Source organism: Geotrypetes seraphini, chromosome 3 (assembly GCF_902459505.1).
Source record: "Geotrypetes seraphini chromosome 3, aGeoSer1.1, whole genome shotgun sequence".
NCBI classification, from domain to species: Eukaryota; Metazoa; Chordata; class Amphibia; order Gymnophiona; family Dermophiidae; genus Geotrypetes; species Geotrypetes seraphini.
Window position 1 is genome coordinate 357,533,047 of NC_047086.1, and position 22,317 is coordinate 357,555,363.

General features: G+C 40.0%; 1 protein-coding gene across 2 annotated transcripts in view; it reads right to left on the reverse strand.

Annotated features, from left to right (window-relative positions):
• EPRS1 (glutamyl-prolyl-tRNA synthetase 1) overlaps positions 1-22,317 on the reverse strand; it is a 206,048-nt gene that overhangs the window by 89,109 nt on the left and 94,622 nt on the right. For both annotated transcript variants that reach the window (XM_033937456.1, XM_033937457.1), the window contains exons 13-14: positions 18,509-18,619; positions 5,588-5,724 (exon numbers count right to left, since the gene is read on the reverse strand). In XM_033937456.1, the coding sequence (XP_033793347.1) occupies positions 5,588-5,724; positions 18,509-18,619 (248 nt within the window). The remainder of the gene's footprint in view (positions 1-5,587; positions 5,725-18,508; positions 18,620-22,317) is intronic.

Consider the following 22,317-nt stretch of genomic DNA (forward strand, 5'->3'; position numbering starts at 1 on the left):
AAGGTCCATCAAACCTTGTATGCTGTTTCCAACAGTAGTCAACCCAGTTCCAAGTACCTAGCTAGATCCCAAGTACTAAAATGAATTTTATGCTGCTTATCCTAGGATAAAAAAAAAAAAAACAAAAAACCTAATAAACTTGATAAACTTGATTTCACCAAGCCATCTTAATAATGGCTTATGAACTTTTCTTTAGAAAATTATCCAAACCTTTTTAAAACCTTGCTAAGCTAAATTTCACAACATCCTCCGGCAACAAATTCCAGAGTTTAATTACACATTGTGTGAAGAAATATTTTCTCTGGTTTATTTTAAATCTACTACTTAGAAGCTTTATCGCATGCCCCCTAGTACTAGTATATTTGGAAAAAGTAAACAAGCGATTCACATCAACCCTTTCCACTCCACTCAGTATTTTATAAACCTCTATCGTATCACCCCTATAGGGAAGTCGTCCCATCCCCTTTATCATTTTCGGCACCCTTTTCTGTTCCATTTCTAATTCCGCTATATCTTTTTTTTTTTTTTTTTTTAGATATGGTGATCAGAATTGCACAGATTATTCGAGGCGCGGCCATACCATAGAGCAATACAAGGGCATTATAACATTTTCATCTTTTGTTTTCCATTCCTTTCCTGATAACTCCTAAGTTTTCTATTTGCTTTCTTAGCTGCCTCTGTCACACACTGAGCTGAGGGTTTCAACATATCCTCAACAATGATGCCTAGATCTTTTTTGGGACAGCGACTCCTAACATGGAACCATACATCACATAGCTATAGTTTGGGTTCCTCTTTCCCACATGCATCATTTTGCACTTGCTCACATTAAACGTCATCTACCATTCTGATGCCCAGTCTTCCAGTGTCACAAGGTCCTCTTGCAATTTTTCACAATCCTCTTGCAATTTTCAACTTTGAACAATTTTGTGTCATCAGAAAATTTAATTACATATCTCGTATCTCACTAGTTATTCCCATCTCTAAATCACTGATAAATATGTTAAAAAGCAGTGGTCCCAGCAGTCCCACTATTTACATTTCTCCATTGAGAATATTGACCGTTTAAACCTACTCTTTGTTTTCTGTTTTTCAACCACTTCTTAATCCATAATAGGACATTCCCTCCTATCTCATGACTTTCTAATTTGCTCAGAAGTCTTTCATGAGGTACTTTGTCAAATGCCTTTTAAAAATCCAAATACACAATATCAATCGGTTCACCTTTATCCATGTTCATTCATCCCTTCAAAGAAATGCAGTAGATTGGCAAGGCAAAATTTGCCTTGACTAAATCCATGTTGGCTTTCTTTCATTAATCCAAGCTTATGTATATGTTTGGGTTTTTAAAAAAATAATAGTCTCTACCATTTTGCCCAGCACCGACATCAGACTCACTGGGACTATAATTTCCCGGATCACCTCTGGAACCCTTTTAAAATATCAGCATCATGTTGGCCACCCTACAATTTTCCGGTACTATGCTGGATTTTAAAGAAAAATAACAAATTACTAATAGCTCTGCAAGTTCATTCTTCAATTCTATCAGCACGCTGGGATATATACAGTCTGGTCCAGGCAATTTGCTACTGTTCAATTTGGCAAATTGACACATTACTTTACCTAAGAATATAAGAATAGCCTTGCTGGGTCAGACCAATGGTCCATCAAGCCCAGCAGCCCATTCTCACGATGGCCAATCCAGGTCACTAATATCTGGCCAAAACCCAAAGAGTAGCAACATTCCATGCTACCGATCTAGGGCAAGCAGAAACTTCCCCCATGTCTTAATAGAAGACTATGGACTTTTCCTCCAGGATTTTTGTTCAAATCTTTCTTAAAACCAGCTATGCTATCTGCTTTTACCACAACCTCTGGCAATGCATTCCAGAGTTTAACTATTCTCTGAATGAAAATTTTTTTCTTCCTATTGGTTTTAAAAGTATTTCCCTGCAGTTTCATTGAGTGTCCCCTAGTCTTTGTAATTTTTAACAGAGTGAAAAATCGATCCACTTGTACCCGTTCTACTCCACTCAGGATTTTGTAGACTTCAATCATAACTTCCCTCAGCCTTCTCTTTTCCAAGCTGAAGAGCCCTAACCTTTTTAGTCTTTCCTCATACAAGAAGAGTTCCATCCCCTTTATCATCTTGGTCGCTCTTCTTTGAATCTTTTCTAGTGCCGCTATATCTTGCTTGATTGAGTTTCTTTTGATTCATCAGAAATGAGTACCATTTCTGGGAACAGCAACTTCCCCACATCTTCCTTAGTGAAGACTGAAGCAAAGAATTCACTTAATCTCTCCGCTCTGGCCTCATCTTCACTGAGAACCCCTTTTATCCCTCATTCGTCTAATGGTCCAACTGATTCTCTTCCTGGCTTCTTGCTTTTAATATACCTATAAAAGTTTTTACTGTGTGTTTTTGCTTCCAACGCAATCCTATTTTCAAGGTTTCTCTCTACCTTCCTTATTAGTGACTTGCATTTGACTTGCCATTCCTTGTGCTGTTTACACAATTATTTTCAGTCAGATCCTTCTTTCACTTTCTAAAGGATTCTCTTTTAGCTTCCTTCACCGCACTTGTTAAACCACGCTGGCTGTCGTTTGGTCTTCCTTTCTCATTTTTTAATACATAGAATATATGAGTATTTAGTCTGGGTTTCTATGAAGGTATTTTTGAATACTGTTCCCTAATCTGATCTTATCTTCCGAAATACAACCTAAAATATTAATCCAGACTAAAACATTAAAATAGAATCTAAAGGCTACACTATTGCAAAAAAAAAAAAAAAAAAAAAAGCAGAGTACTGAATTAAAAAAGTAAAACAGAAAGACAATGAAATAACCCACTGAAAACCAAATTTTACCTTTTCTCAAGTTTGAATGCCACCAGGTAAGATATTCCAATGGAATTTTTCTTCCCCTATGCAGATCCTCACTCAGCACCTCATGCCATGAGTGATTAGTTACAAGCAGAAGCAATAATTAAAAAAAAATTAAGCTACAAATTAACAAACAGGTTAATTTATGCCAAAATAAACAGAAACAAAGTAACCAATGACCATAACAACAAAAATCATAAGATAAATGAAGTCACAAAACATGCCACATGCCACATAAATAATCAGTCCAATGTTTAATTATATGGTTATACACTGCACAAGAGTACAACAGAGGCACAGTTGATAAACTGACTATCAAAGCCAACTTAAAGACCACACAACAGTTCTTGTTTAGTCAAGCTTTCCAAGGAACTCCATGCACGGATGAAGTGTTAAGCAAGCCCTGGTTTGTGTACCCATGAGTCTTAGATTTGGTACTTTCATAAAGTTTTCACTGGCTGATCACAAATAAACTGAAGTACAAGGTGTTGAATCATTCCAAATACATAATGTCAGAATCATTCTACCATGAAAAAATGACAGCCAGCTTCTAGCTGATTTATTTAACGCCTTATGTGTCAACCCTGTCATCTCCTGAGTCTATCTACCAATCGTTTCTATTCATGTTACAGTCAGGTTTCTTTAAAATCACAACAGTTTTGCAGCACTTTTTTCATTTTCTGCTTTTGAGTGATTTGGTTTTTGGCAGCGGCTCTTGGTGTAATACACAGGCATTTGGTTAAGTCCTCTTCATACATTTTTGTCCATTTGACGTTTTAGCCTTTATGGCTCTTTAAAACTTTTAAGGCAGCTTTATTATTCATTTGGGCAAGCTGCACATTACATTTTATGTTACATTTCACCCCTCAGGTTGTATTGCAATTCATTGTGTCAGTCTATACATATCGCCACACGTCTGGTGCTTCTGCTTAAGCCACATTATTTTAGCAACTTTTGGTTTTTGGTTGTTTTTTGACTCCTAAGGCTGTTTTATTAAATTTACTATGCCCTCTGCTCTTCCGATCATTATGTATCTTAGAGACAGTCAAGCTGGCAGGTTTTTCAGTATAACTCATTGCTCGTAGTTTTGGATGACGTCTCTTTTATTTAAGATACATATTTCAGCAACCTTGGCTTTCTCACTATCAAGGCTGTATTATTAAAATTACTTATGCCCTCCGCTTATCCGATCCTCATACGCTTTACAGACAAACATGCTTGCAGGTTTTTTGGTAAGTTCGTTTATTTGGAGCTTTGGCTCATATGGTTAAACCAAGTACTGTTAGGATTTGTGATACATATTTGCATATATTTTTTTCCTACATATACATATATATTTGCATATAATTTACCCTAGGAGCGTTGATATTATTATGCCCATGATAACTTCATACCAACATTCTCTCCCCAGCTCTTTCCATTTTCCTCATGTTATTGATACGCTTGGAATACTAACACATCTCGAGTCATCTCTTTCTGTTATATTAAATACTTTATGATTTTGAATTCATTTAAACATTATATATGATGTTATCTCTTAATGCTTTTTATTATGGCTGTTACCTTAACAATCATCCATAGTATGTTTTGTTTTTATTGGAAGCTTTCATCATACAAGCATGCCTTACATAACCTTTTTCTGTTCTGTTATATTATATGATCTTATGTTTTTGTTTTTATATAAAGAGATTTTATTCTAATTGCAAGTTACACATTTTATATGATGTTATGTTCCATGTTGCTCTTGATAGCAGTTCATTTTCATTATTGTTTATAGTACGTTTTAATTTTATTAAAGAATTTTAACTATAGGCCTTATATATATATATATATTTTTTTTTTTAAATGATGTTTTTATATGTGTTTTATGATAGTTGTTACCTTCATTTTTTGCGGTACATTGTATACCTTATTTACCATGGTAGGCCTTATATTTTATATGATGTTTTTATATGATGTTATGTTTTTATGTTTTTTATGATAGTTGTTACCTTCATTTTTTGCGGTACATTGTATACCTTATTTACCATGGTAAGTGCTCTCTCATCACAAATCAATGTCAAAAATTGGCACCTCTGGTAATATAGAGATTCACCTTTTGTTCCTGTGTCACGTTTTCCGTTTTTTGTTTTCACTTCTTTTGTTTCTTGTTATTTGCTTTTGTCTCCACCCTTTTTTTTAAATTAACTTTTGATTCACTGCATGTTGTTCTCTTTATATATTTTTATGTTTTTTTTTCCATTTTCCATTCTGTGTCAGTTTGTTTTGTACTTTGATCCCTTCACAAATATCATCCATCCTGTTGCTATTCTATCACACTCCTTCAGGCATGGCATGGCAACACCCCTCTCATTTTATTTTATTTTTTATTAGTTATTTAGTTTTCTTAATATTGAACATTTCAGTATTGTATTTTTATTCATTAGGACCCCTGACGAAGGCGTGTTGTCCGAAACACGGACCATGTTGGGTCTCTTGGTTGGTAAAAAGATTTTTTATTACTGCATTTTAACTTTGGTACAATAAATTCTTGCCTGCATCGTGTACATTGTCTGCAGTTTTTGTTTGGTTTTCCTGTTTTGGTGGTTTTTCTGCAGATTCGGTTGGATTTCTTTTTTTGTTGCTCTAATTTTCAAACACTGAAGCATAAATCTACCTTGCAACCAAATCTTGAACAAGTCCAGTCTGTAGTGCATATTTCCTACCTGTTTATTTTAGTAATATTAATATTTCCCCAATTTATGAAGGTCACAGTCTCTCCCTCTGAAAATGTGTCCGCATCAGCTCCATCTATCATGACTTTGGGGCCATACCAAACCTGCTTCAGGCCAACATCAGCATTCTATGGAGAAATAGATAAAAGTAAACCATCTTATACATGTAGATAAAAGGTAGCTCGGTGGATACTAAACATTAATAATCTTCAAATCATTTCTCTAGGACACTGCAAAAACCATAATGCTCATCTAGACTGCCTATTTTCCCTTTTCAGTCATACACCAAACTATTTGACTCCATAATTACTTCCCATTCCCTACAAATAAAGCTCGTATGTGCCAATCTCATACACTCCTAAATTCTGATACTGTCTCCATCACTTTCAATGGGAGGTTGAGTCACCTTTCCACCACTATCACTGTAAAGATATAGGGCTAGATGCACTAAAGTCAGTGATCGTCACTAAACCTGTTTTCATAACTTTAATGGCAATCGCTTTTACCAATCCAATGCACAAAATGGCTCATTGCATGTTTTTCCTCTCAATCGCCCATTTTCTAATCCGGCCATGCAAATTAGCTAAAACCCCATGCAAAGCAAATCTAACATCGCTTGGCTATGCAAAAAAACACACAAAAAACTGGGGTTTTAGCTATCGTGAAAAAACTGACAGGTCTGCCTGGTTTTTTTTTCCTCAATGGCACAGATATTTTGCATGTGTTAAACACACAAAATATCTGTCCAATTGAAAAAAAAAAAATGAAAACAAAGTCCCCCCCATCGCTGATGACAGCAGTCCCCAACAACCACCCCACCGCGAACCCCAACGGCAGCGAAAATGGCAGGAGGGATGCCTACTCCCTCCTGCCTGGCCAAATACCCCTGCGCCATGCCCCCACTCCCTCCTGCCACTGGATGATCTCCCGAACCCATCCACCCCCTGCACCTTTGGTAGACATTGGGAGCTAGAGGGAAGCACGGTCCCTCCAGCTCCGAGGACCAGTAAATGGAAAATGATGGGCCTTCCCCTTCCAGGTGCACCATGTGATGAATGGGGAGGAGCTTAAGGCCCTGACTGGCTCAGACACCAAAGGCCCCTCCCCTTGGGAGATGCCTTGGGTGTATGAGCCAATCAGGGCCTTAAGCTCCTCCCTCTGTATCCCATGTGATGCACAGGGAGGGGCCTAAGATCAGATGTCTGAGCAAATCAAGGCCTTAGGCTCCTCCTTCTGTATCCCATGTGATGCACAGGGAGGGGCCTAAGGGCCTTATTTGCTCCCAAATACCCAATTGACTGTCTATCATATTATATTGCACTCCCTAAATTGTGTTCCTCTGACCACTGGGATTTGAAGATCTCGACGAGAAAGGAGTTAAAATTGAAAACAACAAGGGCGTGTGTGTTCTCCTGTGTTGATCCAGAGGAATGGAACAGGCTTCCACAATATATAAGATAACAGAGGAATTTGAAAACATTTAAAAATTGCTAAAACACCATCTGTTTTGCAAAATGAAAAACAGTTGAAGAATGAGGGACTCTAAGAATGAGAGACTGGGCTATGAGAATACATGCTATGAACATTGATGCTTAATTGCTGTTTATCATTGCATGTTTTTATATTGTGTTTCTGTATGGTTTTACATCTATAATGACATTTATTATCCTTATTGATTTGTATTTCGCTTTGTATAAAGTGAATAATAAATAAACACACAATACAATACAAGCACAACATCTGTGCCATTAAAAAAAAAGAAGTCCTAACAGCAGTGATAGGAGGCTGCTTCCCCTGTCACTGCTGTTAGGGCTCTGTGCATGTGTCAATAGCTCACTGAACGATTGAGCTGTCGGATTTGCATGCAAATGATTTGTACCTCTGTGCATGCAAACTTGGTAGTACATCAACCGCTTGGCCAGAATCGGTCAGAGAATTGGCCAACAGCGATCCAGTCGGTATTACTGACTGACTTTAGTGCATCTAGCTCATAGACCCTTGTTGCACCCGAGGCTGATCCCTTTCTGGTTTATACCATGACTGCTTGCTCTAGAAACTTCTTTTCCATTTAAAAATGTTTGCCTTTGGTGCATTTTTGTATACCTTTGAGGTTTCTGAATCTCTCTCATACACTTCCCTATCTTTTAGGGTAGTACTTTGGGGGATCCTCCTCTTGAGATGTATATGAAAAGCTGATGCTGGAAGAGCACAACTCCAATGAAGAGAAGGATGGCAAGCAAGTGGAGGTCAGCCATGCTAGGATCCATATGCAAATCTGGGGGCATGATACAGTAGAAAGGAGAGTAGGCGTGGAAGAAAAATTCCATGGGAGTGAAGGAAAAAGAAAAAAATACTAAATAATCTCTCTTCAAATACATGATAATCACTACATAGGTGTTGGTGCTTTCAGCCTAGCTGTCAGGGGCCAACAAAATACTGAACAGATCTGAGACACCCTTTTAGTGGTACAAACAAGACAGGTCTATGGTAATTGTTAACACTCTTATCCTGTTCATACCACCTTTCTGCATGTAAGGCATACAGATGCCTCTTACAAGTTTTGCCAGTATCATGTCTACCAGCATGCATTCTGAAAAACTCACATGCCCTACTAATCTCAGCTTTGTTTTGTTTGTTTATTGGGATTAACTGCTTTTATGAAGAGATTCACCAAGATGGTATATAGCAAATACAGCTGTAATAAAATAACCAAAATATAATAAATACTAATGTAATCAGAATTTCTGTATTGCACTTATCCAGAATAGGTTGAAGGCACATATATTACTATGGGGAATTACAATGACAAGTGACATTTTGGTTTCAAATTTTTTAACGTTTTACAATAGTGAGAAGGGAAGGTCTGACATGTAAATTGCAGTGTTTTGGAGGTACTGGTGATAGTTTTCTTGAGATGGCAGTGGTGATTAAGTTACAGGTTGAAGAGGTCTGTCGTACAGGTAGTTATTTTTCAAAAGCTGAGGAGTTCAGTTCAATCCTAACAGTTGCTGGGAGGCTGTTCCATGTTCTGACGATTATAAAGATGAATAGGGAGTTATAGATTAGTTTGTATTTGACTCCTTTGGATGGTAAAAGCATTAGTAGATTTGTACCGCTCTGAGGTTTTAGCATGCAGGGTATGGAATATGATGCAGTATAGCTTGAATGTGATTTGGGCGCGTACAGTTCACGGGACCAGGAAGTGAAATTAGAGGGAGAGCTGAGGCAGGCACGAGCAGCCGAAAGAGATGTTGCTCACTGCCAGTAAAGATTTGAAGAGATGGGTGGCGGAGAGGAGCAGATATGCCGATATCCCTGCCAAGAGGTATGCGGGGCAGGGAGATAAGTGGGGCAAGGGGCACACAGTGGAGAACAGAGGCAGGGGTTGTGCAGTGCTGCAATGTCGGGAGCCACCTTCACCCGCTATGGTTATTATTAAAAATCTTTATATACCGTTTAAATTTCCAAGTAGGACCAAAGCCTAGTAATAGGACTAACACAGTATCAGAAATAAACATTTTGCAACACTGTGAAACAATCATTGAATTCTGTTTGGAGTTTAAGTTTTTGTTATGTAGTTGGTGAAATTGGAGGGAGACATGAAATATTTCTTTCAGTAATTCATCCTCCAGAAACAGGGTTGAAGATCTTTTATGATTTTCCTAGGTTTTCTGGTTCTGGATTAATGTTGGAGGTAATCCAGAGATTCTATCCAATCACCTCGTTAAGCATATGGTAATTTATTTACTGGCCATTACAGGAGAGGGGAGGACATTACTGCATGAAACTGTAAAATATATATATAGCTGTAAAATAGGAGATCTCTGTAAACAGCAGGATAAAAAATCAGATAAACATGGGGTAACAAATTCCAATAGCACTGACAAACCAGCTACTTCAAAGACTGGGGGGGGGGGGGAGTTTTCTAGACATGAGTGAGCCTTCTCAGACAGCCTCTACCTCATTAATTGCTTCAAAGCTGATGTCAACTCTCCAGGAAGGTGGGTGAATCTGTGTATGATTTATCCTGTTGTCCATGCAGAACCTCTGTTGGAGATAGGCAACAAATATTTCTCTCCTTCAAGGATGAATCAGTCACATAAGTGGATGGGATTTACCTCCCTGCTTTTTAGGGTAATCCCCTGAAGAATAGTGTTAGCAGAACCAATTAGTAATTGAAAAGGCCTTGTCCAAGCACACTCTTCCTTTAAGGCATATTGTCTAAAAGAGCAATGCAGTGTCACAGTGTGAATGGAAGACCATGCTGCAAATGCATATATCGGTATATTTCTTCTAACCTGAGGTCACTGGATCATTTAGACGTCATTCTCTAAATTACAGCAGAGTGAAATGGAGTTCATGAGACAGTTTGATAAAGTCTGAAGAAATCCCCAACGTTCCCTTGTTTGCTGTCGTGTTTGGAAGAGGGAACATGCTGCTCCTGCTACCACCAATGAAAGGGGCTCCTGACACAGAACTGGAGGACTAGCCTAATGTAAAAGAAACTACACAGACTTGCCCGTGTGATCTTTTAGCCAAGTAACCTAACACTCCATTTCCTTAGGCAGTGATTCAATCTCAACCCAGCCAGTTGAGTTTTCAGGATATCCACAATCCAATAAACATAAGAGATTTGCATGCAAATCTCTCTAAGCATAGCAGGGCCATTCTAAGGCTGTCCACTGGTGCCAAGTCATTTGAGAAAAATCACACCAGGTTCTGAGGGAACTATGTTTTCTTTCAGCTCTCCTAACTGCTGCTCTTCCTGGGGATTCTATCAGCTGGTTCAACACAGCTTTCCCTTTCCGGGCTGTTGTCCAGCAGCAGAAGGAGGAAGCCATCGGCGCGAGACAGCACGGCCCCGACGTGGTCACCAGCGATGGATTGATGCTGGCGTTGGAGGATCTCCTGTGGCCTGCCCTCTCTCCCCCTCTCCTCGGCAGACTTGCACTCCTGCAGCTGCGTTGGTGGACACATCGAAGGGAAAGTGAACTTCACTTCAGAGGTCTGCTGTCGGCGGCACCTGGCCTTGCCTATCCGGTGACTGGTGTCATGGTGGTCTTCATTGGCGTGGTTCCTGGTCCTGCTTCTTTAGTGGCGGCCAGTTGACCTGGTTCTGCAGACTGAACTTACTAGCAAGCCGCCTCAGAAACTTTTCTATCTCTTAAATTTGTTTTGTTTTATTTTTAATTTTTTATCGTCTTTCATTATTTCTATGTTCTATTTCTTTGATTTTTGACCCTGGAAATGTATTACATATTTTTATTTTAATCAGGTACTTTAGCTAGATTGTGAGCCTTCAGGACAGATAGGGTAGTTTTTCTCAAGTACCTAATTTCATTTTAGTTTGATACATTGTAAACTAGAGAATGACACGGGGGAAAAATCTGTCCCCGTCACTGCCCCGTCCTCGTCCCGCCGTCCCCTTCACCGCCCCGTCACCGTCACCGCCATCCCCTTCACCGCCCCGTCCCCGCAGCATCCATATAAGCCTTAGTACTGCAATATTTAGCTTATTCCTTCCTTATAAATCAAAGTTCTGGCTGCTGAACTAGAGAAAGAGATGTTCAGCTGGCAGGGCTTTGTTTATAATTTTTTTTAAAACACAACTAATATACTACTTTATCCTAAATCAAAAATAAATAGAATTTTTTTTTCCTACCTTTGTTGTCTGTTTCTGCTTTCCACATCTTCTCATTCAATTCCTTCCATCCACTGTGTCTTCCATTTGCTGTTACTGTGCCCCTTCACCCCCCCCCCCCCCAATTGGTCTAGCACCCATCTTCTTTCCTTCACTCCCCCATAGTCTGGCATCTGTCTTCTTCCCTTCTAGTGTCTTCTCCCCACTCTGTCTTCCACATTTCCCTTCAGGGTCTGTTCCTCTCTACCCTCTTTCAATGTCTGTTCTATTCCTTTCTACCACCACCCTTCCCTCCCTCCTTCACCATCTGTTCCTTTCTACCACCCTTCAGCTCCTCTCGCGTGGCCTATCTATCTACCTCCCTCCCTCTTATTTTTGTGGCACGTTACAATGTAATTTGTGCAAGCCGCTGGAGTCTGCGAGCTCGGTCCCTGTCCCATCCCCACAAACCATCTCGCTTCTGTGTTCCTATTTTTTCCATTTCTAATATCTCCCCTATGTATCTGGCATTTCCCCCCACCCTCCCATGTCCATATACCATCCCCATGGCATGTCCCCTTTATGTCTCTGTCCCTATGCCCCCATGCACATAATTTCCCCTCTTTCTGTTACCTTCCTGTGTCCAGATTTCCCCTATCTTCCTCTTCCATACCAGTGTGTCTCTTCTTTTCAACCCCATCTAGCTTCTTTCCCTCTTTCTTTCCCCAACCCCCTGCTTCTAGCATCTGGCTCACCTGCCTGTCCTCCCCTTTCTTTCCTGCTGTGGGTTTCTTTCTTTCCCTCTTCATCCCCTTGGCCCAGAATCTTTTTCCCTTTCACTCCCTCCTTCCTAGTGTGAGCCGGGAACACGCGCGATCGTGCGGTCCAGCAGCCCCCACCCGCCCGATAGCAGCATTCAGCCAGCTCCCTCCCTCCACCTCACCTTATATTCCGAGTTTGCTGGCTTTCTTTTTCGCCAAGCAGCACGCGCGGCTGCTCAGTTGTTCAATCTTCTGCTCTGACACAACCGGAAACAGGAAGTTGCAGCAGAGAAGATTGAACATCTCCAGCAGCCGCGTGTGCGCGGCTTTTTGAAAGTGTGCGGCTCGGCGAAAAAGAAAGCCGGCAAACTCGGAATATAAGGTGAGGTGGAGGGAGGGAGCTGGCTAAACGCTGTGACCGGGCGGGTGGGGGCTGCTGGACCGCATGATCCTTGATTGCCTCACTGCGGAAACAAGACCATTCACCGCTCCACGGGGCGGTGAATGGCCTTGTCCCCGTCCCCGCAGCGACTACTATTTTTCTTTCCCCGTTTCGGCGGGTTACCCGTGGCTACTCGCGGCTAGCCGCGGGTAACAACGACCGTGTCATTCTCTAATTGTAAACCACTTGGGTCAGTAAAATGCAGGAGTGGTATATCAAATCTTAAATAAACATAAACATACCCTGAAAACCCAATAAGCTGGATTTGCCTCAAGGACTAGGCTGAGAACCACTGCCCTTAGGTACAAACTTAGATTTTAAGTCTTCTGGGGAAAAAAAATACCTACATGTACCTGAATGTACTGAACAAGCATGAGACATATCCAAATAAAGTTTGGGAACCACTGCTATGCAGTATACATATTTAGATTTAATCTCACCTCAATAAGCTCTTCACCATTTTAGTGGCCCTCATCTAGACTCTGTCCATCTACATCCATTGGATGATGGTTTAGAAATTATTTCTACCAATGTCACCATTTTCCCCTGCTTTAACACCTCTTCCCCTTACCCTTAGTATCTGTGTCTTTGATAGGCTACATTGTTCTGTAAATTTCACATCAAGATATGATCAGTCTGCAATAACTCCTCTGACTGGTGTATATCAGTCTGTAACTTGACTTTATTTACTGCACTTGGAGAGTTTTTTGGCTCTACAGTTTCTTTTCCTGCTCCCCTGGGCTTCCAGATCATTTAAAACCACCTAAGTCTTCATTTCCAACAACTTGGGAGGTTTTCCACCAATTTTTCCTATATCCCCTTTCTAATGCAGCTCAGTTGTTGCAAAGAGAAGAGAGTCCTCATCAGGCTCCTTCTGGAAATCACCTAGTATGGTCTAAGTCTGCTCACTAGTTGCCTCCACGGAGTGATGAATAAACCTTCATCCTCAAGTACCATGAAAGCTCTCTCTGTAGCATCCCTAATCCAAACAAAGCAGAGATCAGATGCAAGGTATTTTGCACAGCAGTGCTCAGAACTGCCACCGAGTTGCTGGGTTATCTTAGTGTTTCTATGCCCTAAAGTAGGGAACCAAATAAATCTTAATTATCCAACTCTTCTCACCTGCAAGCTCACTCTCTTACCGATTCCAGCATCATTTGCCAATACATACCATAGGCCCAAAGAGTTACCCATATGGGAAAGACATACTATAAGGAGATCACATTCATGCTCCTATATGAAAACAGTAAAAGGATTCTATACCAGTGAGATGGGTCAGAAATGAATGAAAGAATAAACTTTACTGACAAGCAAAAGGAAACTTTTTCAGTTTTAGTTTATGCCTTTTATCAGTGTTATATTCAAGTTGTTAGGTGCCATCGACTCATGTTCGGGTCCTAATGACTTGATGATGATCACCACAAGTTTTTGTGGCAGAATACAGAAGTAGATTGCTGGGCCTTTCTTAAGCGCAGTATAAATTTGATGTTATCGCCGTTGTCACATCAAATACGATCCTCCGCCTCCAACACTGAACATCTGCTGCTGCCCAGGTGGGTAGTACATCATTAGTCTGACATCTCCGCTGAAACCTGCTAGTAATGAAACTACTGATGGCATAGCTTTCAGCTTTTAGATGCACACAAACCCCAGAGGCATGACAAGCTCATATACCACGACTGGAATGCTTTCAGGTAGAGAAGGAATTTCTCCATCTTTGGAAGGCTGATAAATCTAAGCTTGTACCTGAAGCAATGGAGGGTTAGCTGAAATAGGAATTGAACCAGGTTTCCAGACCAGATTGCTGCATTTATTGTAAGCTTTTATACCAATACTAATGACTGGGGAGTCAATTCAAAACAGTTTACATGAGCTTCTGTAAAGGTGTTACAATACAGAGTTAGAGTTTTCTGAGATAGTTTTCAATACAGACACATTTATGCCATAATCAATCATCCTATGCATATACACATATAATATTAGTATCGTGTACGATGCTCATAATAAATCCTACTTATTTGTACACATAATACCTGTATCATGTTCTATGCTGTGTTCCTAGTGGGAACTAGCCAGCTATCTCCTCTATGTTATTTTATTAGTTAAAGTAGTCTGTGAAGAGGATTGTCTTTATCCTTTTCTTAAACTTTCCAGTGTCCTTTTCTAATTTTAATTCCTTCAGAAGGGAGTTCCACCACTTTGAAGTCATCACCGAGAACATTCTTGTCCTGCTGCTTTTAATGAGCTTATGATCAGGACACCAAAAGGGAATGTCAAAACCACCCAAAAACATAAAATATTTGAAACCACAATGTTCTATCCATTTTGAAATACATAAAGGATTTAAGGTACTTGCTCCCTCACTCTTTACTAGACATAATCTTCATGTAAGTATAGATTCTACTATCAGTGTTTTCACTTCTTGGAAAACGTATCACTTGTCCTCTACTCATTTTAATTTACAATTCTTTACTAAAGTTAGACACATACAACTACTGGAATGCAATCTAATTTACTTACAGTCAAGGTAAAAATAAATTAAAATTATGAAAAAGTAAATATTTATTATTTATAACCTGCCTATCTACAAATCTAGACAAGGGACAGAGCAACATACAAAATATGCTAAAAACACACTCGCAAACAACATTCCATACAAAATTTAAAACAGAACAATCTAAACATTCTAAGAGAGCCAAAAAAACGCTCATACAGTAAAGTCTTCAACCCCTTTTCTGAAATGCAAAAGCACAGTAGTTTGGCGCAGAAACAGAGGAAGAGCATTCCAGAGCATTGGGCCCTGGACGGAAAACATTGACTTGCAATTACTTGAGAGTCGCACCACTGCTAAAGACCACCACTAAAGACAGCACATCCAGACAAGTTTTGTTAGTGGACCGTAACTCCCGTGAGGGACGATGCCACTGCAACAAAGAGCGAACACTCAACGTACAGTTAAACTGAAGCAATTTGAAGATCAAGCAAAGAACTTCAAACTCAATCCGCAAATCAATTGGCAACTAATGAAGCTCATGAAGAATCGGTGTGATATGATTATATTTGGTAGTGTGGGCAATAAGACGCGCTGCTGCATTTTGTGCAAGCTGTAGCGATCGCAAGACACATTTGGGCAAACCAAGATAAGTGGAGTTACAATAATCGAGCAAATTTTCACACAAACAAGTGCAAAATAAGGCAACTTGACCTCTAGTGGTGGTAGTAATGTAATGTAATGTAATTTATTTCTTATATACCGCTAATCCGTTAGGTTCTAAGCGGTTCACAGAAAATATACATTAGGGTGCATTAAAATTATAAGTTAATAAGGTACTTAGAAATTCCCTTACTGTCCCGAAGGCTCACAATCTAACTAAAGCACCTTGAGAGTAATAAAGAAGAGAAAGATAGAGATAGAGGAAAAGATAAGAAAATAAACATTCTGACAGGTTGAAGAGAGGAAAGATAGGAAAAGATGCAGAAGGGAGGAGCCGTTGAACAATAGAATTCTGGGGAAATTCAAATGATAAAAATAAAACAAAACAATTGGCAAAACAATAAATGAGATTAAAATAAAATAAAATCAAAAATATAGTCTTCAATCCACGGTTTCAGCGTCAGTGATGGAGTGGAGCAAGTCAGTAAGTAAGCAAGGAGGCTGCTTCAGAATAGGTTGATGGCGACTGTAGGAATTTCTTTGCTGCGAAAAGTCGCCTGGCGCTGGTGCCGTTGGGGACCCCTGCCCTGCTGCTGCCACTGAGGCAATGAGATTCGGGCCGGGCAAAGCATCGATCTTGCCGCTGTCATCAGGGCCAGGTGCTCTGGAAACAGGAGGAGGTGGCGAAGAGGTCTGCTCCGACCATAGGGTGTTGAAGCCGATCATAGGGGGCGGGGTGGAGCTTCCCAGAGTCGGGGGACCGGCCTTCTCCCGTCTCGGCAGTTCTCCGAAGCCGGCGCCTCCCATGCCTCCGCCGCCACAACTCAGCAGGTGACTCCCGGGGGGCTCCAAAGCGACCTTGGCTGTGGTCTGCAGATAGGCAGTGGCGGCGGACGACGACGGCGGTGACACCATAATGGTCTCCTTGCCGGAGAGCTCGTTGGCCGTGTGCAACAGCATCTCTTCGGGGCTTTTTCAGCCTCAGCTCGTCACTGTGCTCGGGTCCGGGTCCGGGACACAGGCACTGCGGGACCAGGTGACTGAAGTCCCTCGATTGCTGTCGGGACGATCCGCCACTAAACCTCCGACCTTGAGCAATGTAGAAGGCCACCAAGACCGCCGCTTGCGTGCCAAACCGTCATGAAAAGACAGTAGGCTCCAAATTCAAAATTCAAAACAACAAGATCAATAAAAATTAAAAAATTAAAAAATTTTGTAGGAGTGTAAAAATAGATAATAAAATAATAATAATAAAATGAAATTAAATAAGAATAAAAACAAAAAACACAAACAAAAACAAAGAAAAACGGCGGGAGGTGCTACAACAGCAATCTAACCCGGCGCCATCATAGTACTGTGAGACTACAGCTAGGAATCATCCAGCACCGCTTTCACCTAGGCAGCTGCTGGGGCAGGAATGAATGGAAATCTTTCATGCCCTAATTGTCTTCTGGATCCCTTGGAGTGGGTCAGGATACCAGCTGCTAAGCACCAGTTTAATTCTGATAAGGGGTAGATGCTGCATCCCTTTGGAATGTTTCTTTTCCTAATCCCTCCTTCACTGACCTCAGCACAAGCAGGAACATACAGCTGACTGACTGATCGCCGACTACTTTTGCCTGTTCCTGCCATACTTCTCCGCATTTCCTGCCCTGTAGCTGTGCAATATAGAACTTTTTGACTCTGGGCCACTCAGACTTGAATGATTTTATGAATTAATGCTCAAGCATAATTAAATTCCCTAGGGTGCATTTATTATATTTTCTGATTTTATCATCCAGAGCTCATCTGCACTGACTTGATGATAGGATCCTAGTTCTTGACAATTAGTCACAAATATATAAAATAAAATCATATTGCCTGAAGTCTGTTTATTGACCTTTACTGCTGCCTAAGTGGACTAACATGGCAGCCACCTTACATTAAATCTTTTTAATGTGTGAGAAAACACACTTTTAAAGCTGCCTATTTGAAATACTGTTTCTAAAGATTTAAGACAGTTCACTTCATTTCATTTTATAACGCTGAAACTCTGCCAACATGTCATTAATAAATTTATAAGTTCCCCAGGGCTAAAGTCTCTCATTCTTGGGTCTTGGACCTTTGAACACATGAGTACCTGTGTATGCATTAATAGCCAAACACAGGAATGCCTTAAGATGTGCTCATACATGTTTTAAATCAATTTACATGAGCCAAATTCCCTTAGAAACTGCAGGGTCAAACCAACACAAAAGTTCAGAATTGTAACACCCAGCAAAAAAAGGCATTAGCACAAATCAATCTACCAGCAACAAATATGAACAACAAAAACCATGTGCAGTGAACTATAAGGAATGCAATAAGATTATGCACTCATAGTTGTGTCATTCATTGGGTCCAGAGGAACAGCATACATTACAAGTTATGTGTTCTTCATTATTAATTTTTGGAATTTACTGAAATTCATTGAAAGAAAAGAAGAAGATAACAGTTGTCTGAATAAGATTGAACAGTTTTATTGCAAAAACAAAACAATGCAAGAAAAAAAAAAAAGAAATTATGGGAGACCTATGATGACAATTGTGGCTATGAGTACATAACTGTATTGCAGATGGACTCTATTAGTCATATTTGTTGCTGGTAGATTGATTTGTGCTTATGCCTTTTGAGTGCATGGATAGATCTACGCACCAAGGAAACAATGCATGTAACTCATGGATATTCATTGAGGATATCCTGAAAAGCAGACTGGCTGGGTATTCCTCAAGGACTTTAAGGCACTAAGGAAAAAAAGGGTCTCAAAGTTAGGGGGTCATATGAATGCTAAACCTGTGACCTCTACCAAACAGCCTTTTACCATCTTTATAGATTACCCCACTGCTAGCCCTGTCCTTTCCTGCCTAGTACATCCTTAATGCATATCCCCAAACAAAAGATGAAGAAAGCAGGTGACCTTTGGATGCTTGGCCACTTCCTTCATCTCCTCCTGTGCTTCTGGGATATTCACGGTGACCACTTCCTTTTTCAACAAAGCAGTGTACCGAGGTGCCACAGGATCAATGACCTGCAGGCAGCAGAAAAAAAACAGTTGTTAATATGAGCATGCTAAGAATAATCACCAAACAGAACCCCCCTCTTTGCCCAATAAAACACACAACCACACACAGGAAGATTAACTGGGTTCTTTATATTGCTGCACTGGATTTTTGTTTTTATAAAATATTTGCTTTTAGTTATATGATAAAAATTACTAGTTCAAGATACTTAAGTACTGATCAAGGCATCTGTTACGTTTCACTACATTTGTGATTAAGAAGGAGTAAAACATAATCCCTGGCACCAGACCTCCATTAGCATTAATGATTCACCCCTACCCTTACTACCAGAAATGTTAATGTCTGTGCACATAAAGGCCTATGCTCCAATTATAGAGGTCTTATTAAACTAGCATAGTGTTTCAAGCCCACTTCTATGTCTATTTTTCAGCTCTTGAGTTTTGGTGGCCAGCAGCCATTCCTATCATACAGGCATTTTGTTAAGCTAACCATTTCCCTATCAAATCTTGCTCTACCTGCACAACTATTCCTCTGTCCAAAGACAACTAATCCCCCTGTCTCAACAGAAGCTATTTGTATTGGAGGCACTTTGACATTCCTGGCACTTAAATTACTTCCACAATGCTAACTGAATGAACAGAAAAACAAGTGCGATGAACAGGATAAGAGAAAAACCAAAGTAGTAACAATTAATCAGGAGAAAACTGAAGTATTTATTTCTCTTCAGTTAATGATTGCATAATGTAAAAGGTGAAAGCATCTGGCAACATCAACTTGCTGTTCAATGCGGATTTGTAGCCTGAATCTCGAATCCCTTCCACATAAAAGAGCACTGCCCAAGAGGCTGTAAGATCAAGAGTTCATAGACTTAAAGGGCTGGCTAAGCCAAGTTAAATAAGGGGAGAAATCATTCACAACATTTATATGGGACAAACAACTTTAATTACAAATGAACAAAACAATTAACCTCCTAAAAAGTTATATAAAGTTATTCAAGGAAAAAAAGAGCGTACTCCTAAGTTCAATGTAGCAAGGATAAAAATGTTCTTGTGATTGAAGCACCCGTTTATTCACTATATGCTCTATTTATTTTTTGATATTTTTCAGCTCAGCGCCCCCCCCCCCCCCAACACACACACAAATTTTGGGGAGATAAAGAACAAGGCTACTATTGAAAGCTGGAAAACCAAGCTCCTTGTTACAGCTTGGGTAACCTCATTTATAGAACCCGTGCAGGCAAGTTTCTCCAGCTTACGGCCTCTTTTATAAAGCCGCGGGGCTACAGCCCCATAGCCCTTTAAATCTCTATGGGCTTCGCTGATATGTATACAGAAGACCTTCCCACCGATCTAGGAGGACGGTGTCCGAGACTAGTTTGTAATGTGTCTCTATCCTGGAAAGTGAGGTACCTTCTTGATCTGAGTAATGGAAAAAATACCTAAAGACAGAGTGCCTAATTCTTGAAAAATCAACTTAGGTCACTTCCTCATCCAAGGACCACTTAAGTGATTATAGCATAAATCTCAGCTTGTGTGCCAAGCACTTGCCCTTCCTTGCCGGGTAAGTGGCCATGAGAGTCACTCTGTGAGAAATGGTCCAGTTTCACATACTCACAAAAAAAAGAACTCCTCAACATAACCAATAATCAAAAATATCTAAATGATAATAGTGCTCGGTAAAAAAACTACCACTTAATACCAACATTGGCATATAGCAAGCAGTGTACCATACATCATAGCACCCACCCTGCCTCCGAAATTTACTAAAGATCTCACAATTTAGCAGTAAAAAGATGGTAATAGTTATTTATCTCAATCAGAGGTAGCCTTCATATCAGGATGGGTGATGTTAACGTTGTTTAACTTGTTGCTTCATTGTCTGGTAATCCCAATTAACTGATCAAACAAATTCTCCCTCAGTGAAATCAAAATTCAAACATCAAAATATGTGAAAAAGTGGAAAAAGTGAAAAAAGCAGCTGGTGAGGTTAATGAAATCATGTTGATTGCATATTTATATCAATACAATTTTGTAGACCAACTAACCTTTGAAAGTCTTTAGAACATTCCAGACTACTCTAAATGCCAGAAAATTTATCTAACAAGAATAGGGTCAGCCCATCTTCACAGTGGCCAATCCAGGTCACTAGTATGTGGCAAAGCCCAAATAATATCAACATTCCAAGTTACCGATCGAAAGCAAGCAGTGGCTTCCCCATGTCTGTCTCAGTAACAGACTATGGATATTTCCTCCAGGGAATTGTCCAAACCTTTCTTAAAACCAGCTTCATTAACTGCTCTAACTACAACCTCTGGCAGCACGTTCCAGAGCTTAACTATTAGTTATAAAAAGTATTTCCCTGTAATTTCATCAAGTGGCCCCCCTAGTCTTTGTAATTTTTGACAGAGTAAAAAACCAATCCACTTGTACCCATTCTACACCACTCAGGATTTTGTAGACTTCAATCATACCTCCCTCCTTAGCCTCTCTTTTCTAAGCAGAAGAGTCCTAACCTTTTTTAGTCCTTCTTCAAACTCCATCCCCTTTATCATCTAGGTTGCTCTTCTTTGAACCTTTTCTAGTTCTGCTATATCTTTCTTGAGAAGGCGACCAGAGTTGAACTCAATACTCAAGGTGAGGTCGCACCATGGATCAATATAGAGGCATTATAGCATTCTTAGGGCTCCTTTTACTAAGGTGTGCTAGCGTTTTTAGTGCGTTATCAAGATTAGCGTGCGCAAAACACGCGCTAAATGAAAAATACTAACGCAAGTTCTATGGAGGCATTAGCATTTAGATCACGCAGCATTGTAGTATGTGCTAATCGCGCGCTAAAACTGCTAGCACCTCTTAGTAAAAGGAGCCCTTAGTCTTATTAACCATCCCTTTTTAAATAATTACTAGCATCTTGTTTGCTTTTTTGGCTACTCCCGCACATTGAGTGGAAGGTTTCATCATATTGTCTACTATAACGCCCAGATCTTTTTTGGGCGCTAACCCCCAAAGTGGACCCTAGCATCTGGTAACTATGATTTGGAGTATTCTTTCCAATGTGCATCACTTTGCATTTGTCCACATTAAATTTCATCTGCCATTTGGCAGTCTTCCAGTTTTCTAAGATCTGCCTGCAATTTTTTACAATCTGAATGCGTTTTTAACAACTGAACAGTTTAGTGTCATCTGCAAATTTAATCACATCATTTGTCATGCCAATTTCCAGATCATTTATAATTAAGTTAAATAGCACTAGTCCTAGTGCAGATCCCTGCGGCACTCCATTATTTACCCTCCTCCACTAAGAAAAATGGTCATTTAACCCTACTCTCTGTTTTCTATCCGATAACCAATTCCTAATCTACAACTGATCACTAGTAATAATAATAACTTTATTTTTCTATACCACTATAGTCAAGCGACTTCTAGGCGGTTCACATTGAAAGAAGGCTGGACAGTCAGCGAATAACAATAAGCCTAAATAGAAAGCTTACATACTAATTGGAGTTCCATGGGTAAAGAATACATGAAAAGGAACTTCTTGAGAGAAAGAAAAGGCGTTTACAGAGGGGGATATCCTAATGAGGGAGAGAACTGTTTTAGTCAATGAATTTGTCGAATAGGGCGGTTTTAATTGATTTTCGGAATGCACAGTAAGTCAGATTGGGTTCATTTATGCAGTTTCTCAACCAGACTTGCTGTCTATTCGCTTG